The sequence below is a fragment of the Pantherophis guttatus genome, chromosome 3 (genome assembly GCF_059756535.1).
Source record: "Pantherophis guttatus breed Tessera chromosome 3, ASM5975653v1, whole genome shotgun sequence".
Lineage (NCBI taxonomy): Eukaryota > Metazoa > Chordata > Lepidosauria > Squamata > Colubridae > Pantherophis > Pantherophis guttatus.
In genome coordinates this window covers 68,592,987-68,613,461 of record NC_142065.1, presented here as the reverse complement: position 1 = coordinate 68,613,461, position 20,475 = coordinate 68,592,987, and the positions used below count along the sequence as shown (strand labels likewise).

The window sequence follows — 20,475 nt, the reverse complement described above, 5'->3', positions numbered from 1 at the left end:
GTCGGGCAGTTCAGAACTGACATCTAGCCTCAAGCCATTTGGCCTAATAGGTGTCACAGAATATCTTGACACTCTTCTTGACTTTCTAATGCCCCTGGGCCAAGAGACTTACCTGTTGCTTTACACATAAGGTATATCCCTTTTTTCCCCCGGCTGTATGATGGCTCTGATAAAAGGCTTCCCTAAAGAAGCCTAATGTATGGAATATGCTCTACAATTTATAAAGTGCACTTAGAATGGGCCAAACTTGACTATTACGATGAGCAAATTAAGATGTTCCTGAGCACATCTTCCAACACTGAGCATTGTAGGCCTTCAGCACAGATTGTCTTTTATCATCTTTCACAAGTTTAATTAGCCTTTCACAGTACAGGTTCTGGGTTCCCTTTAGTTTATGTCTTTAAACATCAGGAAAAGCACTACTGACTCCTAAGCTTTTTGACATTTTAAGTACAAGTCTGTTTTTACTAATTATATGCCAATAGATGCTTTGTTTGGTAAACCTTATATTTTTATCAATTAAAGTGAATATTTAATTAAACGTTCCATGTGATATTGCTTTATGTTGTTCAAATGAGGAATTCCTCCTGTCCAATTTTCTTTCTTTTCTTTTTTACCTAAACTAACAGACTTCAGACAGTTTGGCCTCAATATCTCCTGCACTTGGAATTCACTGCTGGAAAGATTGATGATTCTAATCTTGTAGGTTAGACTTGAGTCACAACTGAGTGTCCATTCTGTCACTTTCCAATTGAAGTGTTGTGCATGATTACGCAAAGCAAAAATTACTGGGCAGTGGTGCCTAGTCTTAAACTCTAGGATCCCCTTTGCTGGAAGTCAGAAAACAAGTTTTCAACAACCGATTAGTGATGATAGTCCTTGGTTGTCTATTGCTTATTGCCACAAGTTTTTATTAATTGTGATTTTTATGTTGCTTGTAGCTTTTAGTTAAGCCATTTTGTAGCATCTGTGAGCATAAAAACATTTAAATGAATAAATAAAAATGTCCTCATAGCAAGACAAAGTCTTCATTATTAAAACAAGCCAACTTTTTGTGTTCATCTTCAGAGAACATTGTCTTCTCTTCCCGGACTGGACTCGCCACAAAATCATAGTCTCTGGAATGTCCGTTTACAAAAGTAAACAAGGGATATTTCTCTTTAGATGAGGATTTTAGAATCTGCAGTGAAATGTATTGGAAAAAAGAAAATGAATTAGAAGATCAATGTCAGGAGTATAAGCATATCCGTTTGAAGCAAAATGCACAATTGTTTAAATCGTCTCCCTTTCAATTTTTTTTTGTTTCTTCTCCTGTTCCTCCTCAGCAAAGTGCACACTGTAAACCATATTTATAATGACAACACAGTCAACAAATATTTCCCATTAAAGGTAACATTTAATCACTTCTTGGGTAAGGCAAAATTGAACTAATAATATTCTGACTTATATTTATTATTCTGCATTGGCTTTGGGGGCTTTTAGAATTTTAATCATTTAAATTGCATAAATGGTTTCAATATCATCTTATAAAACTGTATTGGACTACAGATAAAGTGCATAAGGGACTGGTCAAATCTATATTGGAAAAATATTCATAGCAATATTAATCTGACATATTGAGGAAAAAAAGCAAACTATTCAAATGGGATAAAGTGTTTTAGAAGGAACCAACAAGCTTCTGGAAAATTGTCTGAAGTAAAATCAGATTCTATGAATTTTATCGTGCTCTGTAGTTTTAAACTTTATTCTATTCTTCTTGAATTGTATCCTCCAGATAATCCAGAAAAGAAGTAGGATTGAGAATCAGAAAGGGGCATTTTTAAGGTGGCAGTTCATGACAAAGCATCTCTCAAGGGACATGATAATTAGGTAGAGACTTTTTATTGTTTGGCTACTGGATCAATTCAGCTCCCATCAATAGCAAAAGTTCATGGCATTCTGATGCCTGCTTGGTAGCCTGTGAAATTAGCTGGCGGGCTAACCCCTCCTATTAATTGACAGGTGTCTTATAATGTGACAGCCACTACCAAGTAAGAATCTCACTACTACTTTGCTCTTTGATCAGGATAGCTGCCACATTACAGATCACTTAGCCAGACAATGTAAATTGAGCTTAGTCTAGCAATACAGCATTACATGCTGTCTGAGTCACAAGACGAGGCTTCTACTTTCTGCAGTTAATTACTCCATCCTATAAATTAAGTTTAAAGAAAATGTGTAGCAACTTACAACACTGCAATATTACAGTAGCTATTTTTATGGAAATAATTGTACTAATATTTTGTTCTCCCTATACTGATGACTCTTAAGATATGTGACAGCTGTATAAACCACTGTCGATCTGAAATCATTTACCCAACAGAAACCACCTTAATGGTCTCTTTTTGACATTCTCCAAACATTTGGCATATAGTTCTAATTTTCTCTTGATTAAAAATATCCAGGCTAGAAGTTGGCTTTCAAAAATGAAGCAAAGAATGTGCCCCCCCCCAGAAGAAGAATGCAGTCCTAACTGTGGTTTTTAAAATAAATCGGGATCTGTTTTTTTCCCCACTTGTAGAATAGTTTTCCTTTTATTAAGGCACTCCTTAATAAAATTGGAGCTTTCTAATATTCCTGATCAACGGCTGGTTTCTAATACAGCTATTTTTCTCACACAGAGATGATTTTGGAATGAATTGTATGTAAAATGTTACCCTCCAACCAGAAAACTAGAAATAATAGGAAAAAAAAATTTCTTGAGGAAAAGTAATTTTAAATGTTGCTCCCTTCCAGAGAGAGAGAGAAAGAGAAAGAGAGAGAAATCTCATATCTAAAAGCTACTGGGAATTTGACTGCCAGTGCAAGCTATAAGGTTTAAAGTCCCTAATTCAAATGTCATCTCACTCGTGAACTTTCCAGCCCTAAGAAGTGCCTTTTCTCTACCTTCCTACACCCCAAGAAGTTATTTTACATAGTTAAAAATAACGCAAGGTAAAGCATACATTTTACTTTTTTCCCCGAGGTTTGACAAAAGATTGATCTGAATTATCAAATAATTTTAAAAAGCAAGTCTGAATCGGCCTGCGATACTAAAAAGTACTCATGGTATATTATTTTGACCTACGCAGTTTGGCTTCTTAATCCTTAAATCTAATAAATAAGGTAAACATAAATAGCTCTGAATTTTATAGAAGTGATACCATGTAAGCTGAAAGAAGAAAATAAAAGTACAATATAAAAGTCCATTTAAAGTGACATATAAAATTCTCTAATTGGACAAAATAAATCCTATATGACAGCTTGAGGAAAATGAAGAGATTAGTAGATAGGAGCAAGCATGGATAAAGTGAAAATGAAATATTTTATTGCAAGAATATAGTAACAGCTTCTTTCCAGGTCTTAATAAGTATAACTATTTTAATTTTTTTCAAATGCACTAAAACAAATGCTCTGGGAAATACCTTTATTTAACGTGGTGCTAAAACACCATAATAATATTTAAAGTGTAAATGTAATGAACATACTTCAGCTAATGAAGAAATAATCTACAATTTATTTGATTTAATATTTCCATTTAAAATCCTTCCCTAGAAATTGATTGTCACAATATACTTCTTCAGGCTAATGACTGGAAAAGGGATTTTCTGTAGCTATATTTTTGTTTAAATGCTGCCACCTGGTGGAATAAACCTCTACTTGACTGTGGGGAGAAGGATTGGATTAAACCAGTTTTACTCTATTTGGAAACTGCTAGATTTGTTAGAACCAGAACACTCAAAATTCAGAGATTTGCAGCCCTAGGACATTTAGAGGGTTACCATGTTAGGAAAGACTGTCCTACGGTATCAGAAATAATTTAACTTGGATAGAACCGTTATGTCCATATCTTCTACATTCATTTTCTGTCATAATATAGTCACTTCAAAGTGCACTTTAAAATGCAGCTAAATCTCAATAAGAAAGAGATAATGCTCTGCAAATATATTACATTTTGCTACAATGACTCTGCTTGTTACTGAACCCTTTCCTTGAGACGTTTTTAAATCTTTTGCAGGTTTTAATTGCATCAATTAAATAGGATTACAACAAGCCATTGAGATGGGGTTATTTGGGGTAGTGGTTTGGCTGTACTATGACAGTAATTTACGTTCTACTAAATAACTACTAAATAATTAAAATGATAGCATAAAATAGAACCAAGCAAATGAGAATTACATTGGTTTCTTCATCTAAAAATTTACCTTAGTTATTTCTTCAGCAGCCCTTTCAAAACCCTGCACGTCACGACAATACAATCCTATGGTGCAACTCGGATCCATTTTTTTAAACGACATCTTCTTTGGAGATGGACAGTGGAAAGACTGCAAGAGACATATAATATTTTTGAATGATTAATAAGCATCCGAGAAAAGACCAATGATGCAAATGTCCCTGGATAGTTAGGAAATATTTATATGCAACAGATGAAGGTTAGGCTTTCAACAGGACACAAAAAATTACGCTACCATAACTCTCTGTTCACTTCTCAAATAATATTTCGGCCACCTACAATATGGCATAACATTGAGATCGGGGAGCAGATACGTTGGCAGAATTATTCAGAGAGTGTATCTTGCTTCATTTTTTCCCATTTTTCTTCTATTATTCAATCCCCATTTGAATGTGCAAACTTTTTTAATGCTCACTATGAATGATAATGTTTCTAGTACAAGATATTTAAGCCCCACCCCCATATTCTCCTCTCTATAGAAGGAGGGAATGGATTTTGGAGATCTTTCTGCCTTCTGAATGAAACCAACACGCAAAAAGCTGATGGCTAGTGGTGGTAGAGGAGGACTAGAAGACTTCTATCTGAAATCCCAGAGAGATTCAGCCAATCAGTAAAGGTAGTATTGAATTAGAATACTAAAAGCACAGCAGCCAGCAAACATTTTCTAATGGAGTGGCAAACTTCCTAATGGACATTTTGAGATTATTATTTTTTTGAGAAGCTATTAATTACCTTAAATTGGAAAATAGAAATTCAAGAAACAAATTAATATAATAAGAGATGCTGTATATACAGACATCAAATTAGTTTCTCAATGTGCAATGTTACTTTATTAATATGTAGTAATAATAATTGATAGTAATTGATAAGCTTTTTGGATCAATCACTTAACATAATGGGTAAACTGAAAAATTATATTAATAAACTATACTTTCTGTACAATCTTCAGTTGCACATAGCAAGTCTGCAATACAGAAAACTAAAAAACATAGAAAACTAGAAAGATATTTGAATATTTTAGCTGCTTTAGAATTTGCTTCACCATGTCATAACATGTCTTTTTCCGAGAAACTTTTTGTACTGAAAAACAAATTAAATTATCGTTTTGTTTTCATATCTCAAAAGTTCAGATAGATTAATAACTGAGGCATAGAAGAAGCTGAGATGATTACAAAAATAACTGAAAAACTCAACAGTAAGCAAATTTGATATATATGATTATTACATTCAAGTTAATACGTAATTGTGGAATTTAATTCAATGAAGTTTTCTAGTAGAAATATGTAAGCATGAAAAGCTACAAATAACTGAAGGGCAAACTTAAGTTGATCAACTGAGATGCGTGTCCATTTCTAATTTTCAAAGAGGGAAGTAGGATTGCCCTAGAACCGTGATGGTGAACCTATGGCACACGTGCCCGAAGTGGCACACAGAGCCATGTTGCCTGGCACACGCGGCGTCACCCGTTCCTTTTCCAGGTTTCTGGCATGCATGCGCATGTGATGATCAGCTGGCTTTTGTGCATGCAGGAGTGCCGGAAACCAGAAGAGCTGGTCTTCCATTTTCTGGCGTGAGCATGCGTGCAGGCCAGCTGATCGGTTTGTGCTCATGCACGGCAGTAATTTGAAGACTTGCTGGCCAGCATGCATGCACACGCTGGAACCCAGGAGTAATTTATCCTGCGCATACATGCCCTCTGGGCAGCTCCTCTTCCTGGTTGTGGCTGTGATGAGCGTGCACACTTTCCCTTTTCGGCACTCGGTGCCGAAAAGGTTCACCATTACTGCTCTAGAACTTCAAATTCACTGCTGGCAGTGGCAACATAGAACAGCTGGCAACATAATCGGGGGCGATTCTCAGAGGCATAGTATCAAGGAGATACATCAGCAACACAATAAGATCTAAATGAAGTTCCACGCTGGGTCTGAAAAAGTAGCCTTATTAAAAGCCGACCAGAGTCAATAGTTCTCTATGCAAACATTGTGAATTGGAATAAGAAGCCACATATTTTCTGTACAATCTTACTTGTACAAATACACACACACATTTTTTGAAGAACACACTATGTATACACTAAGTTTCACCTGTTCATGGTCTGCTCCCATAGGTCAAAGATCTCCACATAACAGAGGCCTGAACATTTAATGTATAATAGATAACCTCAACAATTTAGACTAGCCTAGGGCAACGAATGGAAGCAACATATAAAATCTAGCAATTAACTAATCAATGCATATCTATAGGTTTAATTGGAGACTTCAGCAGGTAGAACTGCTTGTTTTCTTGCCTTGTACTTTCCAGGATCCTACTGAGCATCTCCGCATTTGAGATAAAAAAATAGCTTTTCTATTAGAGTGGTGTCAGCACCTGAAGCATTTGACTTTGGGTTAAACATTTATGAACATAATTGTGTCAAATACCTCTGGAAGACTCTCCTTCCTACAGCAGTGAAATTGGATATCCAATATTTGAAACTCTTCTAACTGCAGCACAGGACAAACTAGCCTGAGGGAGAAAAGTTACAGGACAGAGATTGTGCTGCTAACACAACGGAGTCCTTTTAAGATATGGAATTCTCTCAAGTTAAAAATGTGATCCAGGCAACCTCCCAAAAACCAGGGCAGTGTATTTGATATTATATATAAAAGATCAACATTTGACAGGGTTGTTTTTTTTTGTTGTTGTTTACTCTAGATCTAAAAGGAAGAGGAGGAAGGGATGATTTAATAATTAGTGTTTGGTTCATCCACGAAGCAAACAGTGCTGTTCTTTATCCATCCTACCTCAAGGGGGAAATCCTTTACGCTGACATCTACAAAAGACTGGCAATAATGAGGATCCATGTAAATCAAGCTGTCATCTACAAGGGCAAAACAAAAGACAAGTAATTCAAAAAACACCATATTATTACACTGCTTACAATCCAATTTCTATGCAGAACAGGAGGGGGGGTGGGGGTAAGAGTCCCCTCAGCAAGTCACTATCTGCCAGAGTATATTCATTGACTGAGTTTTTTGCAGGACGGATTAACTTCTGCATAATCAAAGATGCTTGTAGAAGCAGAATTTTGATAAAGCGATAAGACTGTCATTTAATTTTTGGAAATAAAATTACTTTTACAAACACACAATTATATACCTTGAGTTTGCATATGAAAAATGCATCGTATTTCCTCATTGTGACAGGAAGAACATATTTGCTTGTCATTCGATCATCAGCTTGCACCATTTAAACTACTAAAGAATAAATACATAACTAGGATCTGCCAGGTAGTAGGCAGGGAAAGACTCAGGGAGTTTGATGGAAGAGATAAATTATGCCTTGTTTGTGCAACAAGGAAAATTAAATATACATTTTTACAGAATCTAATTATAACATGGAGCAAGTGACAAATGACTGGACTTTGTGGGTCTGATAAATTAATAAAGAAATCTCTGCTGTTTTAATCATTTTTTTTCTTTCTTTGGGTCTTATGATAACTCCAAAGCTCTTAGAATTGAGATAGAGGGGGAGAGACATGCCATGTTTTTTTAAAAAAGGGATATATTACGTTAAAACACTAACCTTGAAATCCAGCAAAGTAATATGACTGCTTAGGTTTGCCTCCGATAATGCCAATGCAGTAGTCGAGACTCAAAATTCCCTGTTTTATAAGAGTAGATAAACTGAAATTTAGATTTTTATGGCAGGAGGTTGCGATGTAACAAGTTTAGACCTGTGGCCTTTGATTTTAGAACAATGCAAGCTGTTTGCAAATCCCTCAGTGCGCAAACATGAACTCTTTTATTTTTAGCTGATAAAGAATAATAAAGCATTCAATATGCAAATGCTTATGTATAAATAGAATATTTTACAAATGGGAGCAGTAACTCCTACATGCACAAGCTCTGGATTGCAGTTTTTCAAATGCAACAGGAAATCATAGAAAACATCCTAAGGTAAGACCATAAAATAGAGATTTGTTAGCCCAAGATTCAGTGGAGTTCTGGCCCCGGTACCAGCTATTAATCAAAAAAGGAGGACATTACAGTCCATTTTATCTTTGCAGGCTATAGATGAGAAAGATCTAGCATCTGTTAAATCTGTCTCCACCCTGTCCTCCCATTCTCCTCTTCACCATCTTCATTTCCTTGACTTGTTACCCTCCGGAATACTAATAAAAAAGACGATGGCATTGTTGCAACATCTGTCTGCCTTATCATTCTTTTCATTCCAGACTTCCGGTTCCTAAAGAACCAAAAGATTCTTTAGATCCATGCTGTCTTACTTTTCTTTAACAGAATATGTCCACATTTTATTTTTTTTAAAAAAGACTAAAAATCCAAATATTCCAGCTGGCAATTGATTTCTTCCAACTAACGTGACCCTTTATTAGAATATTAGATTTTCCTGATGCTTATAATTATCAAACAAAATATCAACATATGGAAAATATCAGATGGGTTCTAATTTTTTTTACTACCGGTTCTGTGGGCGTGGCTTATTGTGGGCGTGGCTTATTTTGTGGGCGTGGCTTGATGGTCATGTGACAATTATTTAGGATTTAGCAGAGGTACTGGGCTGTACCGAACTACCCATTTATTTTTGCAGGCACTGATCTACTCATGTATTTTTGCAGGCACTGGTCTACTCATGTGTTTTTGCAAGCACTGGTCTACTCATATATTTTTGCAGGCACTGGTTTACCTATTTATTTTTACAGGCACCGGTCTACTCATTTGTTTTCTTTTAACACTCATCAGCTGTAGGGCGGCCCTTTGAAGCCCCGCGGCAAGAGTTTAAACAGTTTTTTTCCCTCTAGCCATCAGCTGGGACTCAGGAGGCAGCAATAGATTGGGGGTGGGGCCAAATAAAAGGTAAGAATAACGCGGGGGGTGGGGGGGTGGGGGAGCCAGAACCGGTTTGGTGACATCATATGGTCACCGCTACTAGCTAGGCGGAACCGGGCGGAACCGGGAGGAACCCACCACTGGAAAATATGCTGTAATTGTGAGTCACCGCTCTCCTTGTCTTACATGATAGTTACTGAATGATAGAAAATACTGTAATTTCTTAGATTCAGCCAAATCGCTCCTCTTTTATTTTTCCTGTTGCATCTTAAAACAGCATATAAGGCCCTCAATAATGACATGGCTTCTTCTTATATAAGAACGAAAGTGAAGACTGGGGTTTTTTTTCTTCTCTATTTGTTTATTTACAATATTTAAAGCACATCCAAGAATTCTGGACAATGTACAAAAGAGTCATTTCCCAATATTAAAAACTTCCAAGGAGATTCAAAAGCCAAAAGCCTGCCAACACAGCTCTCTCTATCCTTAGGCCTCTATTGGTTCGGAACATTTTTACAGGGCAAGGATAATTTTTCAAATTCATTTTTAGACGTCTTTTTTCAAAGGATCTTGGGGGGGTGGGGGTGTTGCAGGAGAGATAGGAAAGTCTGCAAATAAATTGACAGAAGGATGTGAACTAATAAAGGAGACTTATTTATAGCTCAGGGTTGAAATGGGTCCTTGGTACTCTCTGAGCTTGCTTTTTTTTTCTTACAGACATTTCACTACCCTATCTAGGTAACATCATCAGTGCTAGTAAGGAGTGCTGTTTGCTGTCAGTTTATATTCTGGTGACTTGCCTGTCTGTGTAGGTGAGGGCGGTCTTAGAGATTCTTTGCTTGGGCTGTTTACTGATGGCTCTTTGGCAGTTTCTTGATTGGGATATTGCTTACTTGTGGGGCTGAAGTTAACTTTGGAGTTAATCTATGCTGATCTGAGTGCTGATTACTGGTTGAGAGGTGCTAGAGCAGGGGTCTCCAACCTTGGGAACTTTAAGACTTGTGGACTTCAACTCCCAGAGTTCCTCAGCCAGCAAAGCAAAGCTGGCTGAGGAACTCTGGGAGTTGAAGTCCACAAGTCTTAAAGTTCCCAAGGTTGGAGACCCCTGTGCTAGAGTCTTTTTCTCTTTTGGGCTTGTTGATTGTCTCTTTTGCATAGTCTATAGATGTTGTTAATGTCTATGTGTCTATTGATCACTGATTATTTTTTTTTAGAGTGCCAGGTTTCTAGAAATTCCCTGGCATTTTGGGACTTGGCCTGGTCTAGGATTGTCACATGTTCCCCAATTGAAACTATGGTTAAATCTGTCTCTATATTGTGAAATTGAAGAATTTTCATCATGTATTCTGTCAGTTGGGGTTCATGGATGTGTTCTGACAGTCTTCGTCCTCTTTGTCTTACATCATGGTTGTTGCAGTCCTTACACTGTATGTTGCAGATGGGTCCTGTTTTTTCCTTCTGGGGATACTATGTCTTTTGGTTTGCTAAGGATGTTTTGAAGGGCCTTCGTTGGCTTGTGTGCTACACAGGATATGAACTACCTGTATCATAAAGAACTAGACTTACTAGTTAGCGTAAGGCAAATAATTAAGAAGATCAGATGCACTGGAAGAAGGGTACAATCCAGTGGTGGGTTGCTACCGGTTCGCCCCGGATTGAGTGAACTGGTAGCGGTGGCAGCAGGAGGCTCCGCCCACCACCCGGACGTCTCTGTGCATGCGCAGAAGTGTTGTGCGCCCATGAGCGAACCAGTAACGACGGGATTTGAATCCCACTACTGATACAATCCCATATTGTTTTTTCACTATCAATAGTTTTCTAACCTACTTTGCTCTCTATCCCCAAATCCTTGGCTCAAAAAGCAAAATGCTTTGCGGAACCCCTAATATGAATCTATGTACCTACTAAATCAATACAGTGGTCCTTATCCTTCAATAGGGAAACCAATTTCAAAGATGGCCTATTGCTGATGTTACTGGGAGTAATAAACTTTACATTATATGAAAAAAAAGTTGGAAGCTATCTGATCCCTGAAGAAATCGGCAAAAAGTGTGAAACAAGTTCAGTCTTTATGGTGAACTCTGTAGCAGGAAGATAGCTATTTAGGGTCTGGAATAGCTGTACTAGCTTACTTTTAATACTTAGGATTTTCAATCACAGCTGCATACTGAAATTTCAATTATTAATAGGTTAATTACCATTTTCAACCTTCGTGCCATTTAAGTGTCCCGTTCTGAAAAGCGATTGACTCATTTCATACCTTCACAAACTCAAAGTATTCCATATTGGTCCGTTCACCACCAAGTCTGACAGGAATTAATATAATCACAGATTTGGCACCTGTCTTTTCAGAATCCGTGAAAGGGCAGAGAGCATCAATAACATCGGACTTGTAAACTTGAAAGAGAAACAGAAAGAAAGTGTTATTGAAATGTATTTTAAGCACCAACTGAGTTTTGTCAAGTACATCAAAACATCTTATAAGGAAAAGTTTCTAAGCAGAAAAACCATCTTGTCAATGTTATTGGTGTGCATTGATATGTGAAAATGCAACAAATGCCACCAACCAGTGATGGCTTTAACAGGGGCCTGTACCATGCGTATGTGTGTGAAAACTGACAGGATGGCAGATGAATGTTGCTATACAAGCCCATCCCTTTTGTACTTACAACATCAATTCACAAATAAAAGAGACAGGGTTGTTTGATTACAACAAAATATCTTGTTGACTTGGACCCCCAACCCACATTCTTTGCAGATACTGCTGGGATTCTGCATTAAACTTTTCACCTCCAAGACCAGTAGCACAATTATTTTATGTAGGCAAGAGATAAGAGGGGGAAAAAAACCCACTTAACATATTACAAGAAAAAAAGAATGAGTCCAAAATGCAGCCAATGAGAATGAGTTCAGAAGACCATTTTATGGCAGTCTTTAAAGGAATTGAGAACATACACAGCCTGCTAGGCAAATCGGAATATGCATCCACATTATTTCAGTCACATTTCTTTTTCAAATATTATTTAAACATTTAGAAGTCCATGCAGAAATTATCATTGCTTAGGATTCTTAAGTCTTGCAACGTGCTGTCCTTTTCCAGACGCTGGGCTAACCCAATGGTTTGCTTCCCTTCCAGAAGGCAAAAAGAAATTAAATTCCAGGAATGCAGATCCTGAATTTATCCCCATGTGTTTCTATCCCTTTTTACAGATATCATAAAAGATAGTTAATACTCCATAAGGGGTGTAGGTGGCACAGGGGAAGTTTGTTCACTAGAAGTTCAGACACAGCTCTGTTTTGAGCTACAATTAGTGTCCTCGGGGTTAGTGGATCAATAAACTCACTGTTGGTTTTGATGCAACATCCCACATTCCACAGTGACCCAGTTAAGTGGCTCATGTGATCCTAATGTACTTTACTTTCCTAAGTAAAATACCAAAAGATTTGCTTGCTTTTTCAGTCAAACACTGAACCAACCATACATTACTGTTAAATTTATTTAAAATGTGTTATGTTTTGAACAGAAAATTCTGTCAGATGTACTTTGTAATGGCTTGATATAGAAAATCATAAATAATTTAATAAACACACGTTTCTTTTTGTAGGCTAGGCATATAAAAGTCTACAAGACTATAAGTCTGTAAATACAAGAATATAATTCTTTAAGAATTATATAAGATGGAACACTCCCTGTCTAATTTTAAAAGACAACCTTACACCACGAGAAACTATTCATCTAAGAACCTTTGATTCTAATATTACACTTTCAGGCTGTCAATAAATTTTGGGAAATACTTTGAAGGATGATCAAGCATATAATATACTTCCTCTTACCTGTACAGTCTTGAGCAACGTAGATGGTTATTCCTTGTAATTCAGGATCCCTTGCTTTTTCAACTGCTTTCCTAAAAGTATACACGACAGACACATTTCAAATAAGGAGCAAAGAGAATTAAAGATACACAGTCCTCAGGAAATGTTTTCTAGAAAAAGGTCACAAAATTTTGAAAAGCTAGCTTTAAAAGATTACAAATGTAAACACTTGCAATTTAGACTGTAAAATATGAAGGTGTTTTTTTTAAAGACCAATACAGTATTAGATTTATCATGTTGTATCCATATAGGTACAAAGAAACAAAAAGTGGACAGGGTCATAAGATTCACAAGTAGTATTAGACTGTTTGAATGAAATGCACAAGAATAGATACTGCTTAGTGCTCACTTCCATCTCAAGTGAGATGACTTAAAATCTTGCTTTTCCATGATAATCCAGATGCTTTGGAACATCCTTCTTGGCCTTCTTTGAGGCCATCAAAATTATTTGGAGGACATGGGACCTAAGCTGCCATTGAGGGACAGTGGCATTTTGGTTGTGTTTTATATATATAGCCTGCAGAGTAGTGTGACTGGAGAAGTATATCTATGTATAGACATAAGAGCAAAGAGCAAATCAATGAAACAATTCCAAGACAAAAATCTAAACATTCCACCTGCTTTCTTAAATGGATGGATGATTTTAATGGCTTCCATGTCACGATGGATAAGTTTGTTACTATTTGATATAAAACAATTCCAAAGAAGCACAAATTTTTACTTTTAACTCTACACCTGAAGAGGGAAATTTTTAACTCTAAACTTGAAGAGGGAAAGAACAGAACTTATATGCCAACTGAGTATGTAAATTATCAACCAAAACTGTGGGGGAAAAGTTAACAAATTTCTAATGCTAATTTAATTAGTTACTTTTACAAATATAATAGGCTACATAAATAACTTCAACTCTTAAACAACTACATTATTTTAAGTTTCATTCAAGGAGACCGTTCTTGCTATATATAACCATGTGCACCCTACATTTTCACAGATATATAAAATTACACCTGGATTTTAGATTCTTCTCATTAGAAGACTGTGTAAAATTGCAAAACATAAAACTATAAAAATAGTCTCAAACAATGGCATATAATCACAATCTGTACTCAGAAATTTGACTTTCATATAAAAAGACTAGGCTGAATGTCAGACCCTTTACTTTTATTTAGATGTAATTATTACTAAACCTATACATTGAACATCTCACAAGAATTTGATATATTTTAAAAAAAACACTGAAAGCATCAGTTTTAATCTCTGGCAGCTCATTACACCATCAGTATACTAAAACAGGAAGTCTATGGTTCTAGCTTTTATAACGTATCATTAAAGATACTGTAGTTAAAGGCTAAGTTTGTGATACATCTTGTCTCGAGGCCCCATGGGAACATTTCAGGAATCAGAAGTTGGACAGAGGTTCTTCAATATTCTTTTCATGTTTCTGTGATGTTTTTTCATGCTTGAATTATAAATAATCGGGACCCATTTTTAAAAGACTTGTTTTTAACCAAATTTGTTCTGTCAAGAATTTTGTTTTTACCTCAAAAGGTGTGCTACCACTGCTGGCCCATACCAATCTCCAGCTGTTTTTCCAGACTTCCTTCCATATTCTATCAGCCAATGCAAGCCAAAATTGGCAAGTGGGGAATCACCAAACCAAGATATGATTCTTCGATGATACTGCTCCTCCACACTTTCTTCACTTTCTCGAATGTGTATTGGATTTTTAGGATGATTTGACTGGTTCCTGAATTCTCTTTCTCCTATAAGTGATGTTTCAAGAGATGCTGTGAGCTTTTTTACTGTCTGAGTTGTCCATGATTCAGACTCCGGATTCTCGAAAACAAAGGCATTGGCCCAAGTCCAATCTATGATAGGATTAAAAACATATTATATTATAGGTTAGTGAAGGTTACAGTATGACATTAACTTGTTTAAGATTTCTACTCTTTGTTGCCTGTTTCATATTAAAGATTTAAAGTTAGCTATTCCATAAGAAAATGCTGCAATTTAGCAACCCTACAATAAGCGTTTCGATTACACTAAATGCATAAATGTACAATAATATGGAGCTTAAGTCAGCAATGTAACAACAGCCACAAGAAACCCTTTCAAGACGAAAAAAAGTATGGTAATTATTGTCAAATATTTTGTCCTTATAATTTCACATTAACTAAAAAGGTTAGCATATCTATGAGATTGTACTAAGATTTAACTGAAATTAAATAGTTTATATTTAAACTCTTTCAGAGTAAGCTGTCTGTGCTGGTTAGAAACTCTGATATGAGAAGCCTCCTCAAATTTAAGATTTATGAAACATAAACACTTTTGTCCACAAAAATCTTGGTAACTTACCTCTACCAAGAAAGTGGAGAATAAGTCCTTGAGCCAGAAGCATTTGGCCAGTCCTCAAGGTACAGCCCCAGCCACAGTCTGTTGTTAAAACTGAACCCTTGATTTGGGGAAATTCTTCCCTGTAAGTCAACCATATCCTAGAAATAAAGTCTTTACGGAACTCTTCAACGTTTCTGGAAAACCTTTCTTCTGTCATGTCATCACAGGAACCATTTGGTGACTGGTCACTGGACTCTGAAAGAGAGACATCACACGTAAATGTTGTAAAATGGACGTTGTCTTACCTGAACGTCCCTTTTCTGGGCGCTGCGTACACTATCCATGGATGGGTTAATGCTTCAGCCTTTGGCAAACAACTGAGTGTTCTTTTAAGACAAAAAAACCCCCCAAGGGACTTCCCCTTTTCCCCACTGTCTGGCCACACCCCCAGTCCCATGATACCCCCGTCTGAGCAAGGATGTGGCGAAAAAAAACCCTTGACAAACCAATGGTGTAGTAACAATCATAACTTTATTAACTAAACAGATTTAACATGACCAAACTGAATAACGGAAACAAACCCCCCCACAGTTGGGCAGGCAGCCCATAGATACGGGCGGGAATGGATAGTGTACGCAGCGCCCAGAAAAGGGACGTTCAGGTAAGACAACGTCCATTTTCCTGTGCGCTGCTCCCACTATCCATGGATGGGATATACCCAAGCTTAAACCCCTAGGGCGGGGGGCTGACTGCCCGCAGAGTCCTCTCCAGTCACAACCCGTTGGAGTACCCGGCAGCCAAATGCCGCCTCGGCTGAATCATAAGCGTCTATCTTGTAGTGCCGAATGAAGGGCGACAACGAGGACCAGGTTGCAGCTTTGCAAATATCAGCTACTGAAGCCTGTGTAGCCCAGGCTGCTGACGTGGCCGCGCTTCTAGTGGAATGGGGGAGAATGTTGTGTGGTAGCGGCCTGGAGCTTACGTCGTAAGCTAAAGCAATGCAGGCCCTGATCCATCTGCTGACCGTGGGGGCCGAGATCTTCTGGCCAATGGAGGCCGGGTTGAACGAGACCAGGAGCGCTTCAGTGCGACGGAAGGAGGCTGTCCTGTTTATGTACGTCCGGATTGCTCGACGAACATCCAGGGTGTGCCACCGTCTCTCCCTGTGGTCTTTTGGCAATGGGCAGAAGTCCGGCAGGGTAAGTTCCTGTGCCCGGTGGAACCAGAAGTTCACTTTTGGGATGAAGGTCAGGTCTAGACGGAGAACCACCGAGGACTCTCTGAAAATGCAGAGGTCCCTACGAATGGAAAGAGCCACTAACTCTGAGACTCGCCTTGCTGAGGTGATCGCTAGTAGAAAGGTCACCTTGATGTCAAGTGTTTGAGGCTGGCGGAGTCCAGAGGTTCGAAGGGAGGGCCTGTCAGTGCCCGTAAGACTAGGGACAGGTCCCAGGTTGGGTAACGGTGCACCGCCGGTGGGCGCAGGTTCGTAGCCCCGTGAAGGAACCCTCTGATACGTGGATGATGTGATAGAGTCTGGTATGGTGGACATGATATGACCGTTGATAAGGCTGCAGCCTGATGCCTTAGGGTAGCAGGGGCCGGCCCTTTGTCTAACCCGGCCTGTAGGAAACTTAAAATGTCTTGAATTGTTGCCGTGGTGGGGTCCACGTGGTGACCGGAACTCCAGCTGCAGAAGGCCTTCCATGATGCCTCGTAAATACGAGTTGTTGACGGGCGCCTGGCTGCCTGAATGGTGCTGACGACGCTATCGGGTAAGTTGTCCTTCTTCAGGATGACCCGCTCAAGTGCCAGACGGCTAATTGAAGCCACTGAGGTTCTGGATGATTGACCTCGCCCTGGCACAGTACCACTTGGTGTGGCGGGATCACCCACGGCTGTTCCACCGACAGGGCCACCAGGTCGGCAAACCACGGCCTTCAAGGCCAGTTTGGGGCCACCAGGAGTAGATTGGCCCTCTCTGCCAGCAACTTTCGAACCAGGCGTGGAATCAACGGGATTGGCAGAAACGCATAAAGAAGGCCTGCTGGCCACTTGCAGTGTAGGGCGTCGTGGTCCTCTGCTTGTGGCGTCGGGTAGCGTGACACGAATCGAGGGAGCTGGGCGTTGGTTGGAGACGCAAACAGGTCCACCACTGGTCTCCCGAACCTGGCGGTGAGCTTGCTGAAGAGGCGGGGGTGGAGCTGCCATTCCGCCTGATCTATCGTTGTTCGACTAAGCCAGTCTGCTCTTGCGTTGGCCGACCCTGAAATGTGGTCTGCCTTGATCGATAGCAGGTGTTTCTCTGCCCACTCGAATAGGGCCTCTGATTCCAGCATCAGGGTGCGAGATCTCGTGCCCCCCTCTCTGTTCACGTGCGCCTTGGCTGAGATGTTGTCCGTCAGGACCAGCACGTGCCGGCCCTGCACCGTAGCCTGGAAGTGGCACAGGGCCAATCTGATCGCCCGGAGTTCCAGCAGGTTGATGCTGTTGTGTTGTTCGGACCTGGACCACTGGCCCTGTGCCACCCCGTTGTGCAGGTGTGCTCCCCACCCCCGAAGACTTGCATTCGTGGTGAGGATCAGTCTGTCCGGGTCTAGGAACTCTGAACCCTTGGAGAGTGCACTGGATGTCCACCATTTGAGGGAGAGTCTCACCTTGGGGGTGAGGGGAACTTTGCGCTTCGAGTTTGCCCTCCCCGAGCGTTGGAAGGGGAGCAGGAACCATTGGAGGGCCCTCGAGTGTTTGCGTGCCCACAGAATGATGCCGAAACAGGAAACCATTTTCCCCAGCAGGCATGATAGTTGTAGGAGGGTGGCCTTCCTCCCTGTCCGGATTCGGAGGGCCAGTTGCTGGAGATTCTGGACCCTGTCCGGCGATAGGAAGACCTGACCTCTGGTGGAATCTATCACAGCCCCCAGGTGTAGGATCTGAGTAGAGGGATGGAGGTGACTTTTCTCGAGGTTGATTGTGAACCCGTGGGTTTGGAACGTCTCGAGGACTAGGTGACGGTCCCTGACTGCCTGGTCGTGAGTTGACGAGAGTATCAAGATGTCGTCTAAGTAGCAGAGGACTCGGACTGGGAAGGCTCGAAGATTGGCTGCCACCACCGCCACCAGTTTGGTGAAGGTGCGGGGTGCCGACAACAGTCCGAAGGGCATAGCCCGGTACTGAAAGTGCTGACCGCCGTACTCGAACCTCAGGAACTGTCTGTGGTCTGGGTGAATGGGGACGTGAAGGTAGGCCTCCCGAAGATTGACTGACTGGAGGAGGTCCCCCCGTCTCACCCCCGTTAGGATTGACTGTAGTGAGTGCATTTTGAACTTGTGGTATCGCACAAACAGATTCAGCTTTTTCAGGTTCAGGATGGCCCTCCATCCCCCCGAGTTCTTGGGGACGAGGAATAGGCTTGAGTAGAACCCGGAGCCCTGGTGGGCCGGTGGTACTGTCTCTATAGCTCTGACCTCCTGGAGGTGGGTCAGTTCTTGTAACATTAGGGCCTGCAGCTCGGAGGACTGTGGGACAGGGCACCGCATGAAGCGCTGAGGCGGCGCAGCTGCAAATTCTATTGATAGTCCAAATGAGATGGTGTGCCTTACCCACGAGTCCGATGTCGACCGGGCCCATTGCTAGTGGAAGAGGAGCAGTCTTCCCCCTATGAGCCCCTCGGTCCTGGAGTCACTTGCCCCTCCTGGTGGGTTTGAAGCCTGCCCCCCGGAAGGGTCTCCTGGATTGCTGATTCCTGCCCCGGTCTCGGGGGTGTTGTCTGTCTTGTGATCTGTCGCCTCCCAGGTAATTGGAGCGTTGCGAGAAGGACCCCTGGGCCCTGAGCCGGGGCGAAAGAGCTGTTGGACTGGATATGGCGAGTACCTCCGCTCGTGGCGGCGGTAGGACGATGGTAATATCTTCCTCTTGTCCTTGTCCTCGACTAGGACAGGATCCAGGGCTGCTCCAAAGAGGTTTGGAGCCTTGTAGGGAGCCGCGGCCAACTTCCATTTAGCTTTGAGGTCCGCTTTCCAGGGGCGGAGCCAGAAAAGCCTCCTAGCCGTAACGGTGGAGGCTAGGGCCCTTGAGGCAAACTTTGCCAAGTTCAGGGAGGCATCAGAAGCGTTCTGATCGCCCAGGCCACTGCCTGATGTGCCTTACGGAAGGCCCACTCCGTCCTCTTCTCCTCTGCTTTGAGCCCATCCAGTGCCTCTGTGGAAACTAATGATGGGGATGAGAGTGCTGCGACCAGCTGGTCCACAGTCGGGAGGAGTAGCAAGTCCTCTAGTTCAGGGGCCGAGCAGTAAAGTTTCTTGTCTAAGCTACTCGGTGTAGTTTGAGAGGCTGGTTGCCCCCAGGCGTTTTGGATGACATCAGTAAATAGTTGAGGACAGGGGATGCAGTCCTTCTCTTGTTTGGATGACTTGAAGAGGGCATCGTGGGGCCCTGCTGTAGAAGGAGGGGTTGGTTTTACCTCCCCCGGTACTCCCAGGTTAGTTGTGAGTCTCGCCTTGTGGAGGAGTGACCTAAATAGTGACGGTCGAAAGAGTCCGGTGAAGGCTGGTGTGTCCGGGTTGAGCCCTTCGTCTTCTGAGAACTCGACATCCTCAGGGGCCTCGTCTGCTTGGTCTGATTCCTCGGAGGATTCTAGTGCTGGGGGAGCGTGGGTCTTGTTCTGGACCTGTTGGTGTGGTCCCTGGACCTGTGCCGGCTGAGGAGGTGGTACCGCCTGCTGCCAACTGGCGGCTAAGAAGGATGACAATGCCGTGGAGAACATGGCTTGGAAATCCAGCTGTGCGGGCGGTGGCAGTGCCCCTTGCGCTCCTGTGCCCGGACTTGGGCCGCGGGACAGACCTGTCGGAGAGAAGGGTGCCGGTCCATTCCGTGCAGGGGTGGGAGTTCCATCCTGTTGGGTCCCTCTCTCTGTTATGATCGGGGTCGCCGGGGTCTGGGCCAACTCTGTCCAGGTGGCCAGTGCTGGGTCTGACTCCCTAGGCGTGGGAGACGCAGCGCTCTCTGGTCTTGGCCCCCTGGTGGGTGACAACTCCAGTGCCCTTTGGGCCTTAGCGCACTGCCTCTCAAGCGCCTGATGGTGTCTTTGGGCGTCCTTGTCTTGGAAGGTCAGCCCCTTTCCGGATTTGGATTTGCGGTCGGTACCTTCAGACCGCTTCCGGGCACTCTTCTTGGAGGACTTGGCCCCCT

At 41.4% G+C, this 20,475-nt stretch overlaps 1 protein-coding gene across 6 annotated transcripts in view; it reads right to left on the bottom strand.

Moving 5' to 3' along the window:
* Nucleotides 1-894: 894 nt before the first annotated feature.
* ATG4C (autophagy related 4C cysteine peptidase) overlaps nucleotides 895-20,475 on the bottom strand; it is a 31,036-nt gene continuing 11,455 nt past the window's right edge. For all 6 annotated transcript variants that reach the window (XM_087889782.1, XM_087889784.1, XM_034415241.3 and 3 more), the window contains exons 4-11: nucleotides 15,310-15,543; nucleotides 14,495-14,822; nucleotides 12,916-12,986; nucleotides 11,342-11,478; nucleotides 7,817-7,895; nucleotides 7,036-7,112; nucleotides 4,224-4,343; nucleotides 895-1,180 (exon numbers count right to left, since the gene is read on the bottom strand). In XM_087889782.1, coding sequence (XP_087745908.1) covers nucleotides 1,010-1,180; nucleotides 4,224-4,343; nucleotides 7,036-7,112; nucleotides 7,817-7,895; nucleotides 11,342-11,478; nucleotides 12,916-12,986; nucleotides 14,495-14,822; nucleotides 15,310-15,543 — 1,217 coding nt within the window. In that variant the 3' untranslated portion in view covers nucleotides 895-1,009. The remainder of the gene's footprint in view (nucleotides 1,181-4,223; nucleotides 4,344-7,035; nucleotides 7,113-7,816; nucleotides 7,896-11,341; nucleotides 11,479-12,915; nucleotides 12,987-14,494; nucleotides 14,823-15,309; nucleotides 15,544-20,475) is intronic.